A 27447-nucleotide genomic window follows, 5' to 3' on the forward strand; every position below is an offset into this window, starting at 1 on the left:
TCTCCTCCTCTCTGGGTCTCAGCTGAGACCTCACCTCTTCCAGGGAGCCTTCCCAGACTTCTCCAGACTGGGGTAAGCACCTTCCCTTTACTCTCTCTTCCCCAGTGCTCTGATCACTCTGTTATAATCACCAGTTTCTTATTGGGACCCCCCAAGTGCAGGGACAGTTTCACCAATTCATCACTCTGTCCCCTGTGCCCAGCCCAGGGCATGGCATGCGGACTAAGTAGATGTCTGTCCAGCGAGTGAATGAATGATGAGTGGACAGCCTTTTTTTTTTTAGAAATTTATTTATTTTTGGCAGCGTTGGGTCTTTGTTGCTTCACGCGGGCTTTCTCTAGTTGCGGCAAGCGGGGGCTAGTCTTCGTTGCAGTGTGCGGGCTTCTCATTGCGGTGGCTTCTCTTGTTTCACAGCACGGGCTCTAGGCATGCGGGCTTCAGCAGTTGTGGCACGTGGGCTCAGTAGTTGTGGTTCACGGGGTCTAGAGTGCAGGCTTAGTAGTTGTGGCGCACGGGCTTAGTTGCTCTGCAGCATGTGGGATCTTCCTGGACCAGGGATCGAAGCCGTGTCCCCGGCATTGGCAGGCAAATTCTTAACCACTGCGCCACCAGGGAAGTCCCAACAGCCATTGTTACCTCCTTTGGAGCCCAGCCTCCGGCCCCTGCACCACCCACAAGGGGGTGCGTCATTTATCCATCTGGGCCCCTTGGATTTGAAGGGCTATCCAGGGTTGACTCAATCCCAGGCCCAGGCCCTGCTCGGGCTGGGGACAGAGGAGGGTTGAGACAGTTGCTGTACTGAGGGGTGGCATGTCCCAAGGCCAACCATGTCCCTGGGCCTGTCTGATCTTGTTAAGTCCAGGGAGAAGATGTTCTCTGAGGGTGACAGCTGAGGAGGTCCCTGTCAGCTCCCATCAGTGTGAGCCCTCCCTCACAACCTTGCCTCTCATCCCATCTTTCAGGTCTCCACTGTGCTGTCACCTCTTCCAAGAAGCCTCCCCTGATTGCCCAAACTAAACTTAGCCCCTCATCCTGGCCCCTTAGTGTGGTGTGGCCCCCTCAAGAGCGATTGCCAGGAGCTGGGCAAGGTCAGGGAGCAGCCGGCTGGCGCCTCTTAAAGGAGCCATCATCTCCGGCCCTGCCCCTGTAGGATCAGCCTTTGCCAGCCATGTGGTTCCTGCTTGTTCCCCAAACATGCCCTGAACCATGCTCAGCTCAGGTCCTGGGGACAGGGGGTGAGGCACACGAGGTCCCTGCCCGCCAAGAACTCACAACCCACGGCAGCCGCAGATCCTCTACAGGACGAAGCCCCTGCTCATCACCACGGTGCCCAGCACCCCGCATCACCTGGCCTCTGCACCCTGCTCCAGCCTCAGCCCCAGGACCAAGTCCCCACCCAGAGCTGCAAACACAACAGGTTTGCCCTCCCCATTCAGACATCTGAGCCTTTGCACAAGCTGTGCCTCCTGCCTGAGATGCCCTTTCCCCTACTCATCCTTTACAACTTGGTCTATTTATCACCTCTTCTAGGAAGCACCCTCCACCTGCAGGCAGAACTAGCCACCCCACCCTCCCTACACCCCAAGCCCCCCATGCACCACCTTCCGTTACATCCTATCAGCCTCTTCATGGACATCAATGGATGTGGTGTCTCTCCCTCACTAGGGGGTGGGATGGGGGTGTCTAATTCACCTCTGTGTCCCCAACACAGTGCAGGGTACACAGTGGGCAACAGTACATGTTTGCCGAGGAACAAACGAATGGAAAACACGTGGCCACAATCCAGTCTTATAAAACAGGCAAGAACAAGCCTTGGAATGTCATCAGGCTGTTTCTTAGTGCCCTGTCTCCCTCTCCAGTCAGACCGAGGGCTCATAGAGAGCAGGATCTTGTCTTCATTGTAGTGATGGCAATTTATTGCCCACCCTCTCCACCCTCACCATGCTGAGCTCGGCACCAAGCACTTGGCAAGTGCTTAGGTGTTTGCAGCAGGAAGGACTGAATGCAGAGAGGTAAGTGCTCAGGGGATGAATGGAAAGACACCAGAAGTGCTGACATCTAGGACATTGCAGAACTGACCCACCTGGGAAGCTGCCACCACCTGAGGCTCTGGGAGCTCACTCTGTAACTGCAATCCAGGGGGCAGAAATAGGAGTCAAGATGCCACGGCTGCTGCTACCACCACACAAAGCCCTCTCGACCCCCACAGAGCTGGAGAATGGGAAGCGCGCTGCTGCAGAAAGCCTCCTCTGTGACCTCACTTGCCACCAGAAAAAAATCAGCAGAAGGGCAGAGGATGGCCTCTGCCCACTTTTACGTTCCCAGTCTCAAGCAAGGACATCTGATGGGAAGGACATAGCTGTAAAGGCTGCAGCTGAAAGATAGTCCTGAGCGTGTTTAGGAAGTTTATTACTATTTTCCTTAGAGTTTTTCTGGGAAGGGCTGCTAAGTTTTATCAAGTGTTTTCTCTAGCATCCATTGATATGAGCATCTGGCTTTCTCCTTTGATTTACTAATTTTAATGAATGGAGCATATAAGGGGGCATCTCCTGCGGGTGGGGGGAGGGAAGGTCTCTCTCTGAGGTGATGTTTGTGATGAGACCAGGTATCCTTGGTCACAAATGTCAGCTTAGAATCTCTGCTTTGAGAGCAGAGAATAGCCAGCAGCAGAAGCACTTTTCAGAGTTAACGGAACAGTGGAAACTTAAGGATCTACCCCTAGGGTGACTTTATTGCTGGGAGGAGACGTGCAACGGGAAAGACCAGGATGCCCCCTTTTATTTCAGGACTTGAAAGGCACTAGTGAGCAGTTTCCATGTCATGAGCAGCCATTGAAACCCCACAAGCACGGTAATGAACCTGCATCATTACCAATCCCTTTTTACAGACGAGGACACCGAGGGTCAAAGAGCCAGGGTCCCCCAGCAGAGCCAGGGCAAAGCAGCTGGGGCTGACTCCCAAGCCGAGCACTCCCGGGCACGACCACCAGGGGGAGTGAGCGCCCAGGGACGGAGCGGTCGGGAGGTTGGGGGGCGCTGCCCGCCGTCTGTCCCTCCCTCCCGCCATGGGTCCCGCCCGCCGGGGGAGGCGCGTACTGGGGCCCCGCGTGCGGTCCGCGCCCACCGGAGCGGGAGACGAGGCGGGCGCGCGGAGCCGGGCGTGCACGGTCGGACCGCAAGGGCGTCGGTGCCCTTGACCATGGCGGCGGTGGCCGCGCTCCTGCTGGGTCTGGCGCTCCTGGCGCCGCGGGCGGCCGGCGCGGGCATGGGCGCGTGTTACGACGACGCGGGGCGCCCGCAGCGCTGCTTGCCCGTGTTCGAGAACGCGGCGTTCGGCCGGCTAGCCGAGGCCTCCCACACGTGCGGCCGCCCGCCCGAGGACTTCTGTCCGCACTTGGGCGCTCAGGGAGCGGGGGCGCAGTGCCAGCGCTGCGACGCCGCCGACCCCGAGCGCCACCACAACGCCTCCTACCTCACCGACTTCCACAGCCAGGACGACAGCACCTGGTGGCAGAGCCCGTCCATGGCCTTTGGGGTGCAGTACCCCACCTCGGTCAACATCACTCTCAACCTGGGTAAGCGCGGGCTTAGGGCACCGCCATCACCTAGTCCCCTGTGCGCACCATCGAGGGCTCGAGGCTGCGCGCCCTGGGTTAGCTGTAGGATCCAGATATGGGGGGCCTCAGGAAAGGGACCTGTGCCCCCCACTATCTGGAAGGATAGACTGATGAGTGTCTCTTGGGGCTGGGAGGGGTGGGAAGCCTCCTGGGAGCCCTTTACAGAGCAGCGGATCTGGGTGCGAGGACCATGCCCTGTAATGATTGTCCATCCTAGACCCAGAGCTGTTGTGGGCAAAGAAGGGAGGTGACCCACCAGGGGGTGAACTAGTCGGCTTTCTGGGGCAGGGGCTCCTAACCTTGGGGCATCTGGTTGACTTCTGGGGTTCAGTGAATCCCTGAGGCCGTGTGCTGTCCCTGGGGGTGATCTTGGGGACAGAGCCAGCGTGTTCATCACCGAGAAGGTTGCCCTCAGGGCAGGAGCCGAGTTTCACCCGGCTGTTGGGTAACTGGGCCGGATGGCATGGCCTCTCTGCTGTGCCCAAGCCTTTCCACCCAACCCCACGCCACGGTGCAAGAGCCCTTAGGTCCCCGGGAATCACAAACCCGAGTCTGGACCCAGCACTTCACTCATGGCACCTCCCCCATTTCAGGGAATGGGAATAACCACCTCCCCGCCGACCCCTGGCTCCGTAGCCCTTTCAGGGAGGGAGCGTTTCCATTGGTCCACACTCCCTTATCTGTGGGTTCAAAATCTCCCAAAGCTCTGAAAACTCAAAGTATTTTTTTTTAATATTTATTTATTTATTTGGCTGCGCTGAGTCTTAGCTGTGGCACAAGGGCTCTTAGTTGAGGCACGCATGCTGGATCTAGTTCCCTGACCAGGGATCGAACCCAGGCCCCCCACACTGGGAGCATGGAGTCTTAACCGCTGGACCAGTGGGGAAGCCCCTCAAAGTATTTTTATAACTCATTTCAGCTGCTAAACCTGACCTGAGGCTACTTATAGACCTTGTTGATCCTAGAGTGAATAGTCATACATTCTGTTCCTGAGATGTTTGAACATGGCTGTTAGCCCCAGACCCGGCTGGAGGTGTTAACACAATGCATGGCATAAGGACTGCATCATCTCTCTAAAGTCTGAAGAGTTCTGAATTCTAAACCACATCCGGAGCCAAACGGTTTCGATAAGGAATTATGGGAATGTGTCCCTATTTTTCAGCTGAGAAAATTGAGGTTCAGAGAGGTTAAGTCTTTTACCCAAAGACACACAGCTGCTAAATGATACTGACATCCGTGTGTATCCAAGATCAGAGCATAAACTTCTTGACGTGAATTCCACCCATCGGTGGAGTTGGCTTTTCCTAGCTCTGAGTGACAGTGCCTTGGGGAGGGCTGGGGAATGGCACTGAAGTGGCAGGGGGGACACCGAGCCTTCTCAGAAGAGCAGGCTGGTACCCACTGCCACCCCAAGAAGCTCGGTTGCTCTGAGGCCTTGTTACCACCCATTGACCTGTCGGGCTCTCCAGGTGGGGCTTGTCGATGGGATGGGAGGGATGGGATGGGACGGGTCTCTCTACCCAGGCGTGCGACAGGAAACCAGTGGGGGAAGAGAGGTTGGGGGAGCTGGCTAGACTGGCCTGGCAGGACCCCAAGGCCACAGGGGAAGGAATCTGGGATAGGATGGGGTCTGTGGGAGACAGTTTGTTCCATGACAGAGGATGCGGGATGGGCTGACGTGTTGCTTGTGTGGGTGGAACCTGGGTCGGATGAGGGGCTCAGGCCAGGCACAGACGAGGCAGGAGCGGGCGGGGGAGGGTCTATGTGTTTGGATTTGGGGCAGTTCCCAACACACACACACACACACACACACACACACACACACACACCCACACCATTGTTCTTCCCGTCGTGTTGTGCAACACCAGGCATGTGGGAGGGGCTCTGGAAGGGTCCATACAGTGAATGCATGAAGGAGGTCCCCACCTCCTCCGTCCCGTGCCCCGGGCCCAGCTCAGGTCTCTCTTTTGCCTGCCTCGGGCCACAGAAGAGGCTTCACACTCAAGCCCAGCACAGCCACTCACTGGGCAGACGCCACCCCCTCCCCGTGCCTCGGTTTCCTCCCTGTGAAATGGGGTGAGAGTTGCCACCTCTCGGGCAGTGTGCAGGTCCTGTGAGCTCAGGTCGGCCAGGCGCTTACAGGAGCTGGGCCAGTCCTTGTGTGTGACCAGCAGGACTCTGCTGAGAGCGGCTCAGGCCGAGGTTCCCCTTGGGGTGGCCTCTTCCGAAGGGATTGAGAAATGTTCTCCCAGCTGGCTCCCCAAAGACATCCTGACCCTGGTCCCATTTACGCAGGAGGGGTTCTGGGGACCCACAGCAGCCCCAGACAGACGTGGCCCACGTTTGGTTCCGTTCAAATTTGGTTTTCTCCACGCTGAGCCACAGGTCGCATAATATCAGGGGAGGAAGAGTGCTGGGATCAGCAGGGGATTCCCGGTGGGGGCTGGGTGGGTCCTCAGTCAAGGTGGGCGGGAGCCTCTCCTAGCCCTCAGGCCGCCTCTGCTGGCTCTGCCCCCTCTCTCCTTGACCTCGTTGGAGGGAGGAGTGGGCAGCGGCTCTGGCCCCAGTCTCCTGGAGGGAGTGGGGTGAGGCCGGGGGAGGGACAGGCGGCTGGTCAGCCCTGGACAGAGGTCGCTGCTTTCCCAGCCCCCTGCGAGCTCGCAGACATCTGTTCCAAATCCCTGAGTCCTGTCGCTAAGCTGAGCCTTCCTGTCTGGGATGAAAGGCAGCAGCGGGGTCTGGTGGCTCCCAGCCCTCCACGGAGGCCACGGGAAGTGAGCAGGCTGGAGCCTTGGAGTGGGTGTGTGGGAGGTGGGTGGTCATCAGGGGTAACACAGTATTCAGGGGGCCCTCACCACGTGCTAGGGACCCCACTAAGTCAGCACCCCATCCCAGCACCGTTTGTTCTTTTTCTTTGACCACGCCGTGCGGCATGTGGAATATTAGTTCTGCGACCAGGGATTGAACCCGTGCCCCCTGCATTGGGAGCGTGGAGTCTTAACCACTGGACCACCAGGGAAGTCCCCGTTTGTTCTTTTATAGACAGGGAAACTGAGGCTCTGAGGATGAAATCAGTGCCTAGGGTCCCACCGCAGACCCTGGGACCCTCCCTGCAGTGCGCTGCGTTTGGGGATGATACACGTCCAGGTTATGCCTCAGCTTTCGGCTGGCCTCAGGGGAGTCTCCCTTCTTGCTTGTACACTTTCTTGGATTCCTGAGAAGCTACTGGAAAGACCATTAAGTCCCTGAGCAGGTGAGTTCTGAGCCCCTGAGCGAGGGGAAGGTTTCTCCAGCCTCAGATCCCGGCTGGGGGCTGTCCGTGTGCAGGGCCAGTTCTCCCTGCATCCGTTCAGCATCTGCTCCATCTTCATGGAGCCAGAAGACGAGCTGGGCCCCGGGAACGATGTGGATGAAGATTTATGCTCAGGGGACACACCCGGGGTGAGCGGGCCTCTTGGAGATGTGAAGGGTGGTGGGAGTTGACAAAAGAGTGGAGGGCATCCCAGGTCAAGGGGAGCCAGGAGGCCGCTCTGTGTGTTCTTGGACCTGCACGGCCTGGATGGCCAGAGCGGAGGGGACAGAGGACAGCGGGGCCTGGCCCAGTGGGAGCTGGACGTCAGAAGGACCTGCCGGCCCCGGTGGAGCCCGACGCCGGCTGGGTCTCCTGAGCTTTGACTCCACTGCGTCTTCCTGTCGAGTGGGCGGCCGTGTTTGCATTGGACGAGGCCAGTGCCGGGGCGCCAAGTCCTCCTTCCTTCTCCCTGGGGGTTCTGGCTGGAATGCCGGGCCCCAGTCAGGTCAGGGGTCAAGGCAGCGGCCCTGATTAGCCTCTACCGCAGAAGCAGCCCCCCATGGCCCTGGGCCCAGCTGGCCCTGGCTGGCCTCGCCCCCATCTGGGCTCAGGATGGACCCAGCCGTTGCAGGAGTGGGAAGTCCCAAAGCCCAGGAAGGATGCAGGCAGCCTCCAGATCTCCCCTCCCTCCCCTCCCGCTCTGGCTGCACCAGCTGCGCTTCAGCAGGGCTGAGGATGGGCCGAGACTGCGTCTGTCCTCCTGGTCTTTGCCTTTGCTCTTGCATCTGCCCGGCAAAACTTCCTGTTCCCGCCTTCTCCTGGATAACCCGTATCTCATTCATAAGCAGAACAGCCTAGTGCCTACTGCGTGCCAGTCCCTGTACCAAGCCCTGGGGATGCAACAGCGGACAGGCCATTGTCTGCCCCGCTAGGCTTTGAGGTCACCTCCTACAGGAAGCCCTCAGCCCCCAGGATTGGGCAGAGAGCCTGCCTGTATGCTCTTGCAGCCCCTCACCCTTCCCCCGTCGCAGTCTAGATCATAAGCGTGAGTTGTTTGTGTCCATCACTGGCTCCAGGCTACAGAGGGAATGCCTGTTTTCACAGCTGCACCCCAGCGCCCAGGGCAGGGCCCCCTGCACAGTGGTGCTGTTGGTTGGGTGGATGGATGGAATGACAGCATTTAGTCATGCGTGTGCCGGGGACTGTGGTAAGTGCTTTGCAGGCATTTACTCATGAAGCCCTTTTACTGTGATGCCCATTTTGCAAATGGGGAAATGGAGTCACTGTGTTCAAGACACTTGCCCATTTCACTGGAGGGAGGTTAGGTCTTTTGCCCAAGGCAACAGAGCTGCTAAGCAGTGGAGCGGGGATGTGAACCCCAGCACATCATGGCTACACTGTATTTCCTCCCTGGAAACAAGGAATGAGTGGATGAACGCATGAATGAATAACTCCCCAGCCTTCCAGATCCATCCCAGACTCTTAAGCTGTGGCTCTGCCCTTCCTCCTGGCCCTGCCCCGCACCTGGGCACCCCAGGGCTCCAGCCGCTTCACCTGCCTCCCTTCCCCTGCTCTCTCTCATCTCCCCGCCAGCCCTGCCACCAGCTGTGCCCTCTCCCCATCTCATGCCCCTGGCTTTGCCTGTTGGGATCATGGTCGACATTTGGGGCTCCACCTGCACCTCCAGCCCAGTCTCCCACCTGAGCCCTTGACCAGGTCATTCAAGCATCCTCCTGAAAGCCGACCGTTGAATGTCACACATGGGCCCCAAACGTAGAGTCCAAAAGTAAAGGTGCACCGTGTAAACGATATTCATAGCAGCATCGTTCACAATAACTGAAGAGTGGAAGCAACCCAAGTGTCCACTGATGAACGAATACGCAAAATGTGGCACCGCCGTACAATGGCATATTTTTCAGCCTTCAGAAGGGAGGAGGTTCTGACACGTGCTGCTACGTGGATGAACCTCAAAAACAGCATGCTCAGGGAGATAAGCCAGACACAGGACAAACACTCTATGATTCCACTCATATGAGTCCCTAAACGAGTCACATTCATAGAGACAGAAGGTAGAATGGTGGTTGCCAGGGGCTGGGGGAGGAAAGAATGGGAAGTTAGTGTTTAATGGGTATGGAGTTTCAGTTTGGGAAGATGAAAAAGTTCTGAAGATGGATGGTGGCCACGGTTGCACAACAGTGTGAATACCAGTGCTTAATACCAGTGATCCGTATGCTTAAAAATTATTAAGATGGTAAATTTTATGTTATATATATATATTTAAAATTAAAAAGTAAAGGCATCCTTCTTCCTTCCCCCTCGTCTCTCCATGCACCAAAGCAAGGAACTCAGGAATCCGCTGCAGTTCTTCCCTCCTCATCCTTTGACTTCAGCGTTCGCCAGATCACTACATCATTCTCTGGAATGTTCCTTGTCTTTGCCTTCCTCTCCATCATTCCCACTCAGCCCCTCATCTGTTCCCTGATTGATGACAATGGTCTTAAATGCCCTGACACCTCTCTTGGCAGACTTGTAGTTTGTACATTTCAGTCATGGCTCCATTCAGACTGGACCTCAGAATCCTTCTTAACACAAAGCCCTAGGCAATAATCAATCAGACGAAATCTGTTCACGCTCCCCAGGTTAGACAATAGGCTTGACAATCTTGATATCCATATTTGGGGTTTAGACTCTTGGCCCAAAGTTGAGGGAACTGTCGTGGGCCTGGCTCTGATTCAGCCAGGCTCTCATGGTGTCTGGCACTGTGGTCACAGGGATTCCCCAGCTCTTCGCAGGGATTCAGCGAGCCCCAAATTGCCAAGAGCTAGGATGGGAGAGGAAGACGAGAACAGTGGATGGCCAGATGCTAGGGCGGAGGAGCCCTGCTGTGATGCCTCCTGCAGGCTGGGAGCGGCTCTCCCCACCTGGTTCTCATGCCCACAGTGGGCAGGGCAGCCTCGCCCACGCATTTCCGCTCAGCTCCCCACCCTGTCCCCTGCAGCCCCATCCCCAGGCCACTGCTCCCCAGATGGCTCCAATTAAAGGGCTTTGTTTTGTTTCCATTTTCCCAAAATAAGCCTCTCCTTCGGAGCTCGTTCTGCTCGGTCAGTGCCGGATGTGGGCCAGCCTGCTTTTATGGCCGCCCTGGTGTCATTCCTGTTGGGCTTTACGTCCCAGCTGGCTGGAGAGGACATGGCTTGGTGTTCCTGGTGCTGGCTTGGGCGACCTCTGCAGTTTTCATGGGCACTGGCACCTCCTTCCTGGGCAGCCCTTTCTCTCTGAGCATTGAATGGAGGGGTGGCTCGTTCGGCAACCTGGGGGCAGACAAGCCTGTAGTTGAGCAGAGACTCAGCTGTTTTCTACGTGACCTTGTGCGAGACCCTTTCTCCTGCCTGAACCTCGGGTTCCTTGTTAGTAAGACGTGCACGGTTATGGAACTGTTTGGGGGTCTCTGAGATAGAGTGTACATAGAGCACTTAACAAGGTGCCTGGCACATAGTAGGTGCTCACTAAATGCTGGCTGTTGTTCAACAGACTCATTCGGGGGGTCGTGATTGGCAGAACCCTGTGACAGCCTCAGTCATGTTGTCAGGCCTGCCTGTCTCCACTTGTTCACTGGATTGTAACCTCCTTAAAGGTACAAATCATGCTTCATCTGGCAAGCATTTATGGAGCGCCTGCTGTGTACCTGGCACTGTGCTCAGCTCTGAGGATTCACTGCCCCGTCCCAAGGAGGGCACAGACTAGTGGGAGGGATGAGCAGGTCTTTACAGAACAGGGTGAAGAGGCTCAGGGCAGCTGGGGAGCACCAGTGAGGCACCCATACCCACAGCTCCAGGGATGAGTAGCCATCGGGGAAGGCGGGAGAAAGGTGTTCCACACAGGACTCAGGCTGGGGTATTTGATCAGTCTGCTAAACCAGTGGGATGAGCAGGGATGCACGGAAGCCAGCCAGGTGAGGAGCAGAGGGAACAGCGTTCCAGGCAGAGGGAACAGCCTACTGGGTGGCTGGGAGTTGAGATCCATGTGGTCCCAAGCAGTGTCACTCCGCAGTTAACAGGTGGGGATGACGTTTTGGCCCAGCTTTTTTGATGGGAGCACACCTGTCTCAATCACCCTGAAGCTTCATTGGCCCCTGGAGCTTGCAAGGGTCTGGGTTGAGGCTGCAAATTTAATTCTTGTCACTGTTCAGAAGATCTCAGGGCCAGTTCCTTCCCCAGCCTTCGGGTTGCCTTTGGCAGAAACCTTTTCATCGCAAAGCAGGGATTAAGTTGCTTTCTTAGCCCTTCTAATTAACTCTTGGCCCTTCTGTTAACTCTTGTAACAGAAAGTCCCTGCTGCGCCTCTGTGACGTACCTGCATCTTCTCGCACCTGGCTTGGCAAGGAAAGGGAAAAGCCGCGATGTTTCCTAGTGTGCGGTGTTGCTCATTTGCATGAAATCCCGGTGGCGCCTTTTTCCAATCACGCTTCTAGCTGCCAGCTACCTTTTAAGTGACTCCAAGTTCCCCTCCTGAGAGGTGTCTGGCTGCTAGATGTTTACAGAGGAATCTGGGCCCGTGGACCCACGGCGACCTCCACACAGCATCCTTTCGTGAACGCGCACCCGGGGCAAGTCCTCACCTGGTTCCGAGGTCTGACGCCTGCTCAGAACAGAAGCGGCCGCCCCAGACACCGGCTCCGTTGGCAACACATGCTTTCTTTGAAGGGGCTTGGAGTGACAGTGCCAGGCTGTGCTGCAATGTAACTTTGAAAAGCATCTTAAAACAGAACATGGCAAGGCGGTTGCTTTTTAAATTTTTTTTTAATTTGTGTTTTCTCCAGTTTTTAAATTAGAACAAACTTCATGAGAAAAAATTGGGAAAATGTAGAACACTTGAAAAGGGAAGAAAAGTCACTGAGTCCTCTGCCCTGAGGACAGTCATGCTTATGCATTCGATGTCTTTCTTTTCTGCTCGTTCTTTAGGGATTTTTAAATATCATCTGACGATTCTAAACGTAAGGTCATTTGTCTTTTTTTTTCATTCAACATTTTCACTTTCCCATGTAATATAAACTCATTGTCAGCTGCTTCCGTGGTTTCAATCATCCTGTGAGTTTATCCCTACAATTTACTGAATACTTATGGTTCCACTTTTTTCCCTATTATAAAAAAATTCCTTGATGAACTTCTTGATTTAGGTCCCATGCCTTGTTCGAATTCCCAGAAGTGGGATTTTTTTTTTTTTTTCACCAAAGGCCAGGAATATTTTCATGGCCCTTCATCTGTGTCACCACACTGCATTCCCAAGGGGCCAATATGTATACTTTCGCCGCAGTTTTTTCTTTTATTGTGGTAAAATACACATAACATAAAATTTATTACCTTAACCATTTTTAAGTGTACAGTTCACTGGTGTTAAGTACATTCACATTGTTGTATTATTGTTGTATATTCACCACCATCCACCCACAGAATTTTTTCATCTTCCTAAACTGAAACTCTGTCCCCATTAAATACTATTACTCTCTCCCCTTACCCACCATTCTACTTTCTGTCTCCATATATTCGACTCCTCTAGGGGCTTCATATAGGTGGAATCATATAGTATTTGTCTTTTGATGACTGGCCTAATTTGCTTCACATCATGTCCTCAGGGTTCATCCATGTTGTAGCATGTGTCAGAATTTCCTTCCTTTTTAAGGCTAAATACTATTTCACTGGGTGGATGGACCACATTTTGTTTTTTAATTAATTAATTTAGTTTTGGCTGCGTTGGGTCTTCATTGCTGCGCGCGGGCTTTCTTTAGTTGTGGCACGAGGGCTCAGTAGTTGTGGTTCGCGGGCTCTAGAGCGCAAGCTCAGTAGTTGTGGTTCGCGGGCTTAGTTGCTCCACGCCATGTGGGATCTTCCCGGACCAGGGCTTGAACCCGTGTCCCCTGCATTGGCAGGCGGATTCCTAACCACTGCGCCACCAGGGAAGTCCCTGGACCACATTTTGTTTATTCGTCATCTGTTGATGGACACATGGGTTGCTTCTACGTCTTGGCTATTGTGTGTAATGCTGCTATGAACATGTGTGCCCAAATATCTCTTCAAGACCCTGCTTTCAGTACCCTGGGGTCTATACTCAGTAGTGGAATTGCTGGATCATATGGTAAGTCTATTTTTAATTTTTTGTGGAACCGCCAAACTGTTTTCCAAAGCAAATGCACCATTTTACACTCCTACTAGCGGTGCACAAGGGTTCCAACTTTTCCACACCCTCACCAATGCTTGTTACTGTTATCTGATTTTTTTAAATATATTTATTTATTTATTTAATTTACTTATTTTGGCTGTGCCGCGTCTTAGTTGCGGCACGCATGTGGGATCTAGTTCCTCGACCATGGATTGAACCCGGGGCCCCTGCATTGGGAGCGTGGAGTCTTAACCACTGGACCACCAGGGAAGTCCCTGTTATCTGTTTTTTTAAAAAATAATAGCCACCCTCATGGATGTGAGGACCAATTCAGTGCTTTTTAGTGCTATTCATAGACTTGTATACCTATCACCACAATCCATTTTTCAACATTTTTATCACCTCCAAAGAAACCCTGTTCCCGTTAGCAGTCACCTCCCCCTGCCAAGTATTCACCCAACACCCCAGGCCCTGAAAACCACGAATCTACTTTCTGTCCTTCTGGATTTGCCTATTCAGGACATTTAATATAGGTGAAATCATACATTATATAGTCTTTGGGATTAGCTTCTTTTATTTATCACAATATTTTCAAGGTTCATCCACACTGTAGCATGTGTCAGGACTTTATTCCTTTTTCTTGCCAAATGCTATTCCTTTGTATGACATACCACATTTTATTTATTCATTTATCTGTGGACGAACATTTGAGTTGTTTCCATTCTTTGCATTTTATGAGTACTGCTGCTCTGAACATTGGTGTCCAGGTTTTTGTGAGGACGTATGTTTTCATTTCGCTTGGGTACACGCCTGGGAGTGAGACTGCTGAGTCATGTGGTAACTCTGTGTTTAACATTTTGGGAAACCACCAGACTGCTTTCCAAAGCAACTGCACCGTTTTACATCTTCACCAGCTGTGTACGAGGCTTCCGATTTCTCCACCTCCTTGCCAACACTTATTTTTGTCTGTCTCTTTTATTTTATCCATCTTAAGGGAGTGAAGTGGTATCTCATTGTGGGTTTGGTCTGGCTAATGATGTTGGGCATCTTCTCATGTGCTCATTGACCATTGATATATCTTTTTTGGAGAAATGCCTATGTAGATCCTTTTTTCTGTTTTCCATTTTTAAATTGGGTTATCTGTGGTTGTTTTTTTTTTTTTTTTTGGCTGTGCTGCACAGCTTGCGAGATCTTAGTTCCCCGACCGGGGATCGAACCCGTGTCCCCTGCAGTGAAAGCGCCGAGTCTTAACCACTGGACCTCCAGGGAATTCCCGGGTTATCTGTCTTTTTATTTTTGAGTTGTAAGAATTCTTTAAATGTTCCAGATAAATTCCTTAACAGATTTAACGCTTTGCAAATATTTTCTCCTATTCTGTGGGTTGGCTTTTCATTTTTCTCAGTGGTGTCTTTAGAAGGACACATTTTTTGATTTTGATGAAGTTCAATTCATCTGTTTTTTTTCCTTTGTCAGCTGTGCTTTTGGTGTCACGTCTAAGAAGGCTTTGCCTAACCCAGGTCATGAAGATTTACTCCTATATTTTCTTGTAAGAGTTTTATAGATTTAGCTCTCACTTTGGGCCGAGATGTTTAAACAGAGGATTGAAGTGACTTCTCCTCAGTGCATGAGGGAGACCGTGGACGGTGACAGAGGTGGCAGCAGTGGGAAAGGCCTCCTGGGGTATCTGGGACCAGGGCAGAACAGCCAGAGGGAAGAAAGCAGATGTGGGAAAGGGGTGGAGAGAAGTTCTGTGCTGCTCTGGGGAATGGGAGGGCTCCCTTTCTTGGTCATTCATTCGTCCATTAGTCCATTGGTTTTTCTGTTCTTAGGCATTACTTGCTGATACCTGTCGGGGCAGATGAGGATGTAGGCGGCTGTCCTCCCCACCCTCCCTGCTCCCCAGCCGCATGCCCCTTCCCATCCCGGCCTCCCAGCTCTGAGTAACTATGGTGGATCTGGAGCCATTGTGAGCGCTCCTGCGGCATAAAGGTGGCAGCTGGGCAGAGAGGAGGGCAGGGTGTGGCCTGAAGATCCCACATCTTGATGTCAGCAGGGTTGGGGAGGGGAGCAGGACTGAAGCCGATGGAGAGGCCACTGGTGGGGGGGATTGAGCAGAGGGGGCCGAGGAGGGGACTTAAGGTGGGCTGGAAGGAGCAGCCCAGGAGCAAGACCCAGGAGGCAGGGCCAGGAGTGTGGGCTGCACGGAGGCCTGGGGAGGGGGCTTCCAAGTAACAGCGATGATCTATGGCCCAGGAAGTAAGGCAAGGCGTGGTCCCCTGGCTGTGACCACAAGGGGCTCTGGTTGCAAGAGCAGTTTCTATTGAGTGACCCAGAGAAGCTGCACTGCAGTGGACTGAGGGTTAAATCGGGAGATGAGACCATGGGGCCAACAGATACAGACTTCTCTTAAGAACTTTGGATCAAACAGAAGTTAGATGGAAGCAGGAGACAGAGAGGGGTTCGGGGGGGTTGTGTTAGGATTTGGGGGGCTTGAAACAGGCATGTCTCCAGACTCCAGGGGTCTAAAATCACTGGAAGGGAGTGAGACCAAAACGCACAGGTGGAAGGTTTGGTTAATTGGAGCATAGTGAAAGAAATGACTTTCTAATGGTAGAGCAGGCTTCTTCAGGACGTGGCAACATCCCATTGCTGGAGATAGTTGAGCAAAAAGAGATGGCTGCCCGTCAGGGGTGTTACTCTGCAGATTCCTGTGCAGGGAGACAAACGGGCCTAGTTAAGGGATGGCAAGTGCTTGGGAAGCATGCCAGCATTGTCCTCTCCTGTGTCCTTGACAGGCATCACTAATTAATCATGGCTCATCCAGCACAGTGCTCCAGGCAGCCTCTAACGATCCATCCAAGATAGTACACGCAGCACAGCCGTTCTGCTCTCCCTGGACCCGGATTCTGACGCTCCCTTCCCTTCTGTAAAATGGGTCCATGTCTTCCCACTGCAGGGAAAGCTTACGAGATCACCTACGTGCGGCTGAAGTTCCACACCAGCCGCCCTGAGAGCTTCGCCATCTACAAGCGCACCCGGGCCGGCGGTCCCTGGGAGCCCTACCAGTACTACAGCGCTTCCTGCCAGACGACCTACGGCAAGCCCGAGGGCCAGTACCTGCGCCCCGGCGAGGACGAGCGCGTGGCCTTCTGCACCTCGGAGTTCAGCGACATCTCCCCATTGAGCGGGGGCAACGTGGCCTTCTCCACCCTGGAGGGCCGGCCCAGTGCCTACAACTTTGAGGAGAGCCCCGTGTTGCAGGTCAGAGAGGAGTGGGGCTGGGCGGGGGCCGGGTTGGGGCAGGGGCTGGGCTGGACGCTCAGGTCCAGGGGCCCCCAGGGAAGTCTAAAAGGGCAGGACGACACAGGGGACTGTGAGACCTCCTGTGGTTTTCAGATTTGAAACAACAGAAGTTTTTGTTGTATCTGAATCTTTTGTGGATGACTGATAATGAAATAGATGGAAGAGGGTGCCCTGTGACAGCCATCACCTCAGCTGACCCCTTCCTTAGGCAGGTGTGGGGAAAGGACTTCCCAAGGGCACACGTGGGTCGGTGGAAGGGCCCAGCGCAGACCCTGAGGGTCCTGACTCCTAGCTGGGGGTTCTGCTAGAACTCCCTGCTGGGAGCCCCGCTTCCCCCCTCTGTGATGGATGGCGTTGCCTGCCCCGTGCGTCTCCAAGGGCTGTGACGGGGATTAGAGGGAAAACACGAGAAGAACGTGAGTTTGGAGTCACAGAGTCCTGGGATCTGTGCTGTCAGGCAGAGCTACGCAGCAGAACCTCCTGCAGCGACAGAAATGATCCCTAGCAGCACCCTCCGGTATGGTAGCCACAAGCCACGTGTCTGTCTGTAGAACACATGGAATGTGACTAGCACGACTGAGGAATTGAATTTTCATTTCAATGAAGTTTAAACAGCCACATGGGGCCAGCAGCTGCCGCGTTGGACAGCCAACTGTAAAGTGACCAGCACAGTGCGTGTCCTAGAAGAGATGCTCATTCACGCTTTGAAGATAAGAGTTCGTGAGCTCACCCATCTTATGGCAGAGAGCGTGGCAGGCTTGTGGCTGTGTGCTTCCATACAGGGCCCGCATCCTGCCCACCTGAGTCTACTCAGCTTTGTGGCCCTCCCAGGATAAGCACCCACGCATGTCCACGTTTCTGTGCGTCAGCGACGGTTCATCTGTGGAGGTGGTGGTCTGTTTGATGTTTTGGGGCATTGGACGGTCCTCTAGTCCACTTCCCTGCATTCCAACAGACCTCTGCCGAGAAAAACTGCTATCTTCTTCCCTCGACGTATTCAGAGCATTTCCTTTGCCTGTCTGGGATAATGAGGGGGCTGGGATTAGAATCCCGTTTGTTTCTGGAGGGAACACTGAGGCCCAGAAAGAGGTTGTGGCCCACCCAGGCTGTCCAGCACAAGAAAACACGGTGTCAGCTGGCTTGAGGTCCCCAAGGCCACCCTCAGCTTCAGTGATTCACTGGAAGGACTCACAGAACTCAGAAAAGCCGCTGTACTCACGGTGACGATTTATTACAGGGAAAGGATACAGACTGAAACCAACAAAGGGAACAGGTACATGGGACAGGTCCAGGAGAGACCAGGCATGGGGCTTCTGGGTGTCCTCTCCTAGTGGGGTCGTGGGGACAGTGCTGATTTCTCCCAGCAACTGCATGTGACAAGTGCATTGCCAACCAGGGAAGCTCACCTGTGCCTTGGAGTCCAGCCACATGCACATGGCGGACAGCCTATGGCTGACCTTGATCTCCAGCCCCTCCAGAGAGCAGGCGGATTCTGTAGGCCTCCCCATAAATCACATTGTCAGCATTGACCATCTGGGGTGGCCCAGGGCCCCAGGTGAACAAAGTTACTCTTATCAAGGAGGACATTCTGAGGGCTTGCAGGTGACCCCCCAGGAGTGGGGGGCAAAGGTCAGAACTCTCTCAGGCAAGGTTAATCCTTTCTGGCACAAAGTCTTATCTCCAGACGCCCAGGCCCTGCTTATCCCATTAAAAATGTTCACTTGTGGGCTTCCCTGGTGGCACAGTGGTTGAGAGTCCGCCTGCCGATGCAGGGGACACGGGTTCGTGCCCCCGTCCGGGAAGATCCCATATACCGCGGAGTGGCTGGGCCCATGAGCCATGGCCGCTGAGCCTGCGCATCCGGAGCCTGTGCTCCGCAACGGGAGAGGCCACGACAGTGAGAGGCCTGGGTACCGCAAAAAAAAAAAAAAAAAAAAATTCACCTGTGCTCATCACATGATTCTGTTGAAAATGACAATTTCTTCTCCATGGGGCTCCAAGCTCTGTAGATTAGAAAACATTGGCCAAGGGCATCTGAAGACAAGCACAAGGGCAGGGCACCTGCTCTGCCTGCATCTGTGCTATCTGGACAGAGGGGCCCCCTGACTCGTTGCCACTTATGTCCTGGATGCTGTCCCTAACGGGAAAACAGCCTTTTCAGAAATGAGACCCCTGCAGCCCCCAGGCAGAAGGACAGAGAAGGTCAGAGAAGGACAAAAAAAGCCAAGCTGCCCCCTCCCCTTCTCTCCCCTCTGGGCACCCCCAGGGTGGTGCTTCCTCTAAGGACGTGGAGCCTTGGGGGTGTGGGGTAACGAGGGATGTGTCCATGCGGCTGCTGTGTCTTGGGTCCCTCTGTCCTCCATGGGGGCCAAGGACCTTGGGGAGAAGGCTGACCCTCTCTGGGCTGCTTGGAGACGAAGCTCCTGCCTGCCGCTTCTGCAGTTAACGCTGTATCCTGGCTCCCACGTCTGTCCAGAGTCAACCCGAGAGCCCACTGGTAGTTTTAGCTGGGCCACTGCAAGTTGCACGAGGTCCTTGCCTCTGCGTACTGGGGCTCCGTTTTGCCCCCAAAGTGACCTCTAAGGCATCGGGGAGTGACCCGTACGGTTTGGGCTAAGGGAACAAATTCCCCTTCTCTCTCCCAGCTCCCTTGCTGGTGTCTCAGGGAGATTTTGATGCTGTTCCTATCACCATTGCCTTCAAGACTGATGGAGCAGGTCATAGGCTACAAAGCAGATGCAGGAACCCAAAGAGGGGTCACTGCAGGCCGAGACCTTGGGCAGGTCATTGCCCTCTGGGCTCCATTAGTATGATGAGGGCGTTGGAGTAGATGCAGGAAGGCAGGCTACTTAGTAGCGAAAGCTGGGACCCTGGGGTCAGATAGACCCGAATCCCAGCTCTGCGTGCACCAGCCGTGCAACGAGGAAGCAGAGTACTTACCCTCACTGATCCTCAGTCTTCTCATCTGTAAAGCATGGGTAAGAATAACACCTCCCTGTGGGGTTATGGTGAGGACCTGAGCCATAACCACACAATACGCGTCAGTGACTGCACCTTCCAGCTTGGACATCAGCCGGTTTGGGTTCTCTAGGGGCACTTTTTCTGCAGAAAGAAAAGACTCAGACCATCAGCTGTGCTCTGCTGGGTTCCCACCCCGGGCCTTAGCCCCCTTGCTCCTCAGCTGCTTCAGGGACCGACCAGCAGCATCAGTACCACCTGGGCACGTGTGGAAATACAGAGTCTCAGGCCCCACCTCTGATCAGAAGCTGCATTTTAACCTGATCCCTGAATGCACACTGACGTTTGAGAAGTGATTCAGGGAGTGACTCCCCGGAGGTTTACAAACTCAGCTGAGCGCTGAGGTCCCCTCTGAAGCTTTCTGGTCCTGGACCCCTCCCTGGCTGAAGCATCTTCAGGCAGAGGCCCTGGGCCCTAGGCCACGGGCTCGAGAGTTGCTGAGCCCAAGGGGATTGGAGAGCCCCGCTGGCCTGAGTCACGCTGGGGTGAGAAGTCAGACTTCGCCAGTTCATCTTCTGTCCTGATGAGCCTGATTGCTAAACCAGCAGCTGCTGGGCTGAATTAAAATGCTGATTAACATTCAGCTGGAGCTACCTCTGATTATAACAGCAGGCAGATGAAAATGTCAGCGTTCACGTGGGCTCTCCCCCACCCCCCACCAGCTCTTCCAGGGGGAAGCCTCTCATTCCGCCACCAGCAGGTATTTATCGAGTGCCTGCCGTGCACCCGGCAGAGCCCGGGCTGGGGATGCAGTGAGAACCAGGGGCCCTGAGTCCTTGTTCTCTTGGGGCTGTGTTCTGGTGGAACAGATGTCACCTGGGGCAGGTGCCTTGTCTGTGGGAGCCTGATACTTGGAACGTGAGAAGCCTGTAAACCCAGGGCCCACCCCACGCCAGGGCGCTGGGACGCGTCTTCCCGGTCAAACCGCCCGGGAGCAGGGCCTCCTCTAGAGCGGGGTTGCGGTCCCGCTGAGGAGTCAGGTAACCTGCGTGACACAGTTTTAGATGGGCTGCTCCGGCACCTCGACCACGTGCCAGATTCCGTGCCCCGCCGCTGACACTGGCCGTCCTCCTCCAGCACCCTCCTGGAGCCGACATTATTCCTTGTCCTATTTCACAGATGGGGAAATGGAGGCTCTGAGACATTGAGCAAATTCCCCAAAGTTGCACAGTCAGGAAGGGGCCGGGCATCCAGGTTGGTGTGACCCAAAAGCACAGGCTCCTTATTTCTGCAGTGTTCTCGGAATTTGTCTGTGTCTGGCCCGTCCCTGTGTCCCAGAAGATGCCCCGGGGAGCCGGCAGACACTCAGGAACCTGCTGATGGAGCCCTTTCCCTTGCATCTTGTCCGCCAGGACTGGGTCACCAGCACCGAGTTCCTCATCTCCCTAGACCGGCTCAACACGTTTGGGGATGACATCTTCAAGGACCCCAAGGTGCTGCAGTCCTACTACTACGCCGTGTCTGACTTCTCTGTGGGCGGCAGGTAGGCGGGAAGCAGGGCAGCGGCCGGGACGCTGGACGGGGTGGCTGCCACGTGGGCTCACCCGGTGGCTACCGTGGAGGGTAAAGAAACCACTTCTGGTGCTCCAGGGGGGGAAGAGCAGAAGCCTGGTTCCCGGGCCCAGCGTTCGAGGCCTCCGTGACCCGCCTGCCTCCCGCCTCCCAGCCCCGTTCCTGCTGCTTTTCCCACGTCAGCTGTGTTTCCGCTGCCGTCCGCGGGACGCACCAGCCCTTTGCACCTGTGGTTCCCTCTGCCTGGTGGTCCGTCCCCCTTTCTTTTCTGTCTTCCTTTTTTTTTGCATCTGACAGTACATTCATTCATGCCACATGTGCCCGTGTGGGGCAATGTTCCACACTCTCGTCTAACACGTAGAACCTGCTTAAATTTCCAGTCGGACCACTGTTCTGTGGGACAAATGAAGCTGGTTAACAGTGACCATAAGCAGGTGCGGGACCCCAGGCTTTCAAAGCTTTGCTTCTTTCCTCAGCACTCATGAGCTTATAACTGATGGAGCCCATCAACCCCATTCTTCCCCAAATCTTACGGTAAACTTGGGTAGAGTAGGGCTTCCTGGGGACCCAAGCATGTTTTTTTTTGGTTTTTTTGTTTTTTTTGTTTTTGCGGTACGCGGGCCTCTCACTGTTGTGGCCTCTCCCGTTGCGCAGCACAGGCTCCGGACGCGCAGGCTCAGCGGCCATGGCTCACGGGCCCAGCCGCTCCGCGGCATGTGGGATCTTCCCGGACCGGGGCACGAACCCGCGTCCTCTGCATCGGCAGGCGGACTCTCAACCACTGTGCCACCAGGGGAGCCCCAAGCATGTTTAATAAGGCTTTGAGCCATCTCCAAACAGTACGAACGGTTCAGGCCACTCCAAAGCCCCACGGCCAGTGACCCAGAAAGGTCACCAAGGAGGGAGGCACCGCACTTCTACACCCTTCTCATGTGAGGAGAGTCAGGCTGTTCCGTCGGGACCCCTGGCCCTGGCCTACATACTCCTCCAGCTTCAATCAGTGCACGTTGTAGTTTAAGCATCTCGCCTCTCCACGAAGCAGGGGCCATCCTGTACACACGTGGCCACTTGGTACTGGGCCCTCCAGGCACAAATGACGTCTTCAATGTAAACACTCCCTCATCAGGCTCCTTCTTGGAAAGGAGAGAGGAGACAGATGTGTTCCCGCCCCAGGCAGACAGGAACCAGATCAGTCCCCAGTAATCATGTCGCACGCCCCAGATTAACAAGGATAGGAAGCCAGGGCAGGGTGTGCTGGCTGTCAGGGGGACCACCCTGCAGATGCGGACCCTGTGGGAGGTCAGGGGGACCACCCTGCAGATGGGGACCCTGCGGGAGGTCAGGGGGACCACCCTGCAGATGGGGACCCGGCGAGGCTGGAGATGTGAGGGGCGAGCATGCCAGGTGGAAGAGCCAGCATGGACGAGACCCAGGCTTGACGAACGAGGCAACAGCTCTGCAGCTGGAACAGGGGGCGTGGAGACGGCCGGAAGATTGTCGGGGCCGTGGACCAAGTTTATGCAGTCAGTGGGAAGCTGCTGAGGATTTGGCCAGGGTAGTGACAGGGTTAGATTTCTAAGACACCCCAACCCTTGACATCGCAGGGGGCAGATGAAAGGAGAGAGAAGAAGCTGGTTGGGCAGAGCTGGTGGTAGGATGGGAGAGGTGTGGATCTGAAAGCTATTTAGGGTGGGAAGCCAGCTCCACGTGGGAGTGGTGGCCCATGGGGGTAGGGGGCGAGGGGCTTCCACAATTCAAGGACGTTTAGGTGGCGTTCGGAGAGGTGAAGATGTCTGGGAAGGGAGCACGGGCGCAACTGCCTACACGCAGGGTGTCTGCACCCTCTGGACGCTGGCGCTCGGGAGTGAAGGGGAAATGGGGGGTGTCTGTAGGGGCCCCTCTGCTTCTCCTCCTCCCCCGCCACTCCCACACTTGATTCAGGTCAAACCGCCCGGGAGCAGGGCCTCTCCACGGATGGCGGATGGCGGATGGCGGTGAGCTGCAGCGTCTGCCGTCAGGGGGCTTCAGGACAGAGAACATCCGGGCCCCAGCTGCCAGAGCTGGACCGCCCTCAGGCCAGCAGCCGGCTGGGGGGCAGTGTCCCGGCAGCCTGTGTCCCACAGTGGCCTGTAGGAGTTTCACTCTTTCCCTTGGGATCAGAGGGCTTTGTGGAGGAGGGAGTGTTGGCGATATCCCCTTGGGGCTGTGGGTGGTCCCTTGTCCCAAGACTGCCTGGTGCCCGCCTCACCCCTGCCGGAAGTTCTGGGCATTACCTGCCTACCCTGAGCTCCCAGGGAGGCCAGGCAAGGAAACAGTGCTCTGTGACCTTCCCAAGCCCTGTGTCCCCAGTACCATGGGTACTGGCAGTGGCCAGAGGTTCTTCAACATCCACTTGGGACAGAGCGTGGAGCAGAGCTTATGGGGAGACACCAGGTGGCCGTAGAGGAGCGTCTAGGAGCCCAGGGTCTGCGTGGAGTAGGAGAGGACGGGGTTCAGATTCTAGCTCTGCCGCGTAGCATTCGTCGCCTCATGGTCTGAGCCTCAGTTTCCTCATCTGTGCAACGTGGCTAGTTATGGCCCCTCCTGCTGCAGTGGTGAAACTCCAGAGACATGATGTGAGCTGATTGCTCTGTTGGGGGCCGCTACAGAGGAAGGCTGGGAGCTGGGAGCCCTGGCCATCCTCCATGTGCCTCAGTCTGGCCCCCCGGGAGGGGGGCGATGACCCCACCGGGTCAGGCTCGGCCGAGCACGCTGTGTGGCCCCCTGAGCACCGTCGTTCCTGCTGATTCCGCCTGTCTGCCTCTGCGGGAGCGGGGGTGGGGCAGGCCCAGGGCTGCCCTCAAAGATACAGGCTCACTGGGGACTTGAGATGAGCTGGGGGCCGTCCTGTGTAAGGCACAATCTCCTTCTCATCCCTTTAGACACGAAGGAGGGGGCATGAGGCGCCTCCCTGGCTGCCTGCACCTCCCACCCCCTGCCCTGAGAGCTGGCCCGCCCTCTAGCCAGGAGACTGAGATGACTTCTTCCCGGGTCCCCCTCGGCCCCTGGGTGTGGTGCTTTCAGTGGCAGCATCGAGAACTTGACCGTTACTGACGGGTGGCCTCGGGCAGCCTCTCTGTGCCTCGGTTCCTCCGTCTGTTAAATGGGGATCACAGTGGGCTTGTGAAGATGCGATGGGTTGACACGTGTACAGAGCTCAGAACAGCCCAGCGCGGTGGGTTCCGTTACTGTTGCCCCGGGCACGTAGCAGGAGTTCAGTAAAGCTCCGTAGCTGAGCCGTAGAATGAGGGGCTCACCCGAAGGCGGGGCTCCCTGGTGATGAAGCCCTTCTCCGCCGGCACCTCCCCAGCTTCCGGACACCCCCACCCCCATGTTCTTTTCCCAGGTGCAAGTGCAACGGGCACGCCAGCGAGTGTGGCCCCAACGAGGAGGGCCGGCTGGTCTGCCGATGCCAGCACAACACTGTGGGCACGGACTGCGAGCGCTGCCTGCCCTTCTTCCAGGACCGCCCGTGGGCCCGGGGCACAGCCGAGGCGGCCAGCGAGTGTCTGCGTGAGTGTCCTGGGACTTCGGTGGCCGGAGGCCAGGGGTGCAGGCCAGGAGACAAACTCCCCATCCCTGGCAGCGGGGCTGCTCCTGGGGGGCCTGGCCGCAGCTTTTGGGGCTCTAAATCCTGTGCAGGTATGAGGAGGAGCTGGGGAGGCCTGGAGGGGGCACGTGATCCTCCGTCCTCACCCCCCCAGGCAGCCCCTCAGACCCAGTCTCCCCAGGTAGAGGCATGCGTGGCAGGAGGGCTGAGAAGGACCCCCAACTTGCTCCTTTGTGTCAACTGCTCCAACCACAGCTGTCGATCAAAGCCAGGCCACCCCAGGTCCTGGGGTGCTGACCTGCCCACCCAGCCTCTCCTGCAGGCCCCCAGGCAGCCCTTCGCTGCCCCGGCCCCCATGCGACGTGGCTGGCACTGCCTAACCTCACAGACATGCTGGAGAGGATGTTGCCATCATACTTTTTCCAGGGACGGGGGCTGCGCATGGGGTGGGGGGCTCCTCCCAGCCTGGCGTGCCCCTCCAGCTTCCCTCTGTCCCCAAGCCCTGCCCTCCGACAGTCATCTGGCTTGCTCCGGGCTCCCATGTGTGGCTGGTCGTCACTGGGCACCAGACTCCAGCTGGCTCTGCTGCTGGCAGGAGGCATGTCTTCATGTGCAGGCGCTCCTGACGGCTCAGCCTCTGGACCCACTGTGCTCCTGGGCTGCTGGCATGTAGAGCTGGGGTGGGGAGAGGACGGCTTGTTCCATGGAACAGGATGCTGTCTGCAGGAGCTTCCCGGGGCCACTGTGGCCCTAATGAGTTCCTGCTGCCCTTGCTGGCCTGCCTCCACCAGGAAGTCCTCTCGGGGTCGAGGAAGCTGGCTGGCTCACCCGTTCTGAGTCTGGGGCTCTCTCCATGGTGGGGACACAAAAGGCCAGATTGCTTCTCCCGTCAGGTCCTCACCCCTGAGGTCATATCTCCTTCCTCCCAGCCTGGAACCTGCATTTCGTGCCTGACCCCTCACGCTCCCCAGTCCAGGCAGCCCCTGAGCCGCATTCACATCCCCCCAACCCGACTGTGTCCTTCTACACGGCTGACACTGTGGTCCGGCCGGTCACCCCTCCTCTGGGCATCTGAAGCCCCCACCTCCCTGCTCTCCCAGCCCCCATACCCCGCCTGCCGCCCAGCTGAAGGCACTTCACATCTGAAGTGCAGATGCAATGATATTCATTCACGGAGCCCCTTGCTCCAAGGTGAAGTCCACTGACCACGGCTGGCTGCCCAGCCTCCCTGGATCAAGCCCTGGCTGACCCCTTGACCTCATAACTGCCCCTGCGCCCCTCCCTGTCCCGGCACAGTGCACAACGTCCCCACCCTCTGCCCTGCCCATCACATGACATGCCACCCTCCCACGCCACACTGGGTGAACCTTGCTTCTCTGCCTGTGCCACAACTATCCTCTCCCCTCCTGCCTGGGACTCTCCCTTCCCTCTCCTCCCCTCCTTTGCCTGGACACTTCCTTCCTGCTCACCCGTCAGGTCCCACTTAGCTGTGACTTCCTCCAGGAAGGCAGCTGTAGGGCCCTCCTTTCACCTCCTGGAGCCTCCCTGCCTCTCCCATCACAGCCCTTCACCTGCAGGATATCCACCTGCTTGCTGCATCTGACCTCCATCAAACAGTGGGACCATGTGTACGGGCACTGGTCCACACCATGCTGGGCTCACCACGGGAGCCAAGACGGAGCCGATCTTTGGTACATACTTTTTTTTTTAACATGAATGTACTTTGTTTTTTTATTTATTTAGTTTTGGCGGCATTGGGTCTTCGTTGCTGCGCGAGGGCTTCTCATTGCGGTGGCTTCTCTTGTTGTGGAGCACGGGCTCTAGGTGTGCAGACTTCAGTAGTTGTGGCACGTGGGCTCAGCAGTTGTGGCTCGTGAGCTCTAGAGCACAGGCTCAGTAGTTGTGGCTCACGGGCTTAGTTGCTCCGCCGCATATGGGATCTTCCCGGACCAGGGCTCGAACCCATGTCCCCTGCATTGGCAGGCGGATTCTTAACCACTGTACCACCAGGGAAGTCCCTTTGGTACATACATTTTAAAAACGTAGGTAAAGTAAGCTGGGACGAAGTGAGAGAGTGGTATGAACTAATATGTACTACCGAATGTAAAATAGATAGCTAGTGGGAAGCAGCCGCATAGCACAGGGAGATCAGCTCGGTGCTTTGTGACCACCTAGAGGGGTAGGATAGGCAGGGTGGGAGGGAGGGAGACGCAGAGGGAAGAGATATGGGAACATATGTACATGTATAACTGATTCACTTTGTTATAAAGCAGAAACTAACACACCATTGTAAAGCAATTATACTCCAGTAAAGATGTTTTTTAAAAAACGTATTTATGAGTGAATGAAAGGTGACTTGTATTTTCCATGCTTCTGAGTGACCTCATGGTCACTGGGGATCAGAGTCACATACTTTTATGGCTCAGAGGATCCACAGGAGATCTTGGAGGGAGCCACGCTGCCACTCGAGAAGGTAGCCAGTCTGTGATCCATGACCAGGTGACTGTACGTCCTGGCTTGCCTGGGAGGGTCCTGTGTGGGGGTATATTTATTAATGGTGCCCCCTTTGTTCTCGAGAGTGTCCTGTTTTGGAAGATCAATTGACTGGTCTCCAGATCCTTGATCAAGCCAGGCCTGAACTCCATCCTTGCCCTTCCTCCAGCTGCCTGCTCACTCACCACAAGGAAGCTGATCGGCCCATACTCCCCTCCTGCCATGTGCTGCGGCCTCTCTCACACACCCTCCCCCGCCTCCTGCCCACAGCTTGCAACTGCAGCGGCCGCTCTGAGGAGTGCATGTTTGACCGGGAGCTCTTCCGCAGCTCGGGCCATGGTGGGCGTTGCCTCCGCTGCCGTGACCACACAGCCGGGCCACACTGTGAGCGCTGCCGGGAGAACTTCTATCGCTGGAAGCCACAGATGCCATGCCAGCCCTGTGACTGCCACCCAGCAGGTGAGTGGG

At 55.8% G+C, this 27447-nt stretch overlaps 1 protein-coding gene across 2 annotated transcripts in view; it reads left to right on the plus strand.

Moving 5' to 3' along the window:
* Positions 1 to 2738: 2738 nt before the first annotated feature.
* Positions 2739 to 27447, plus strand: part of LAMC3 (laminin subunit gamma 3) — a 61338-nt gene continuing 36629 nt past the window's right edge. For both annotated transcript variants that reach the window (XM_079927129.1, XM_079927130.1), the window contains exons 1-5: positions 2739 to 3574; positions 16021 to 16325; positions 20738 to 20868; positions 24283 to 24449; positions 27250 to 27438. In XM_079927129.1, the coding sequence (XP_079783255.1) occupies positions 2854 to 3574; positions 16021 to 16325; positions 20738 to 20868; positions 24283 to 24449; positions 27250 to 27438 (1513 nt within the window). In that variant the 5' untranslated portion in view covers positions 2739 to 2853. The remainder of the gene's footprint in view (positions 3575 to 16020; positions 16326 to 20737; positions 20869 to 24282; positions 24450 to 27249; positions 27439 to 27447) is intronic.

This window comes from Stenella coeruleoalba (assembly GCF_951394435.1).
Source record: "Stenella coeruleoalba genome assembly, chromosome: 7".
Classification (NCBI taxonomy): Eukaryota; Metazoa; Chordata; class Mammalia; order Artiodactyla; family Delphinidae; genus Stenella; species Stenella coeruleoalba.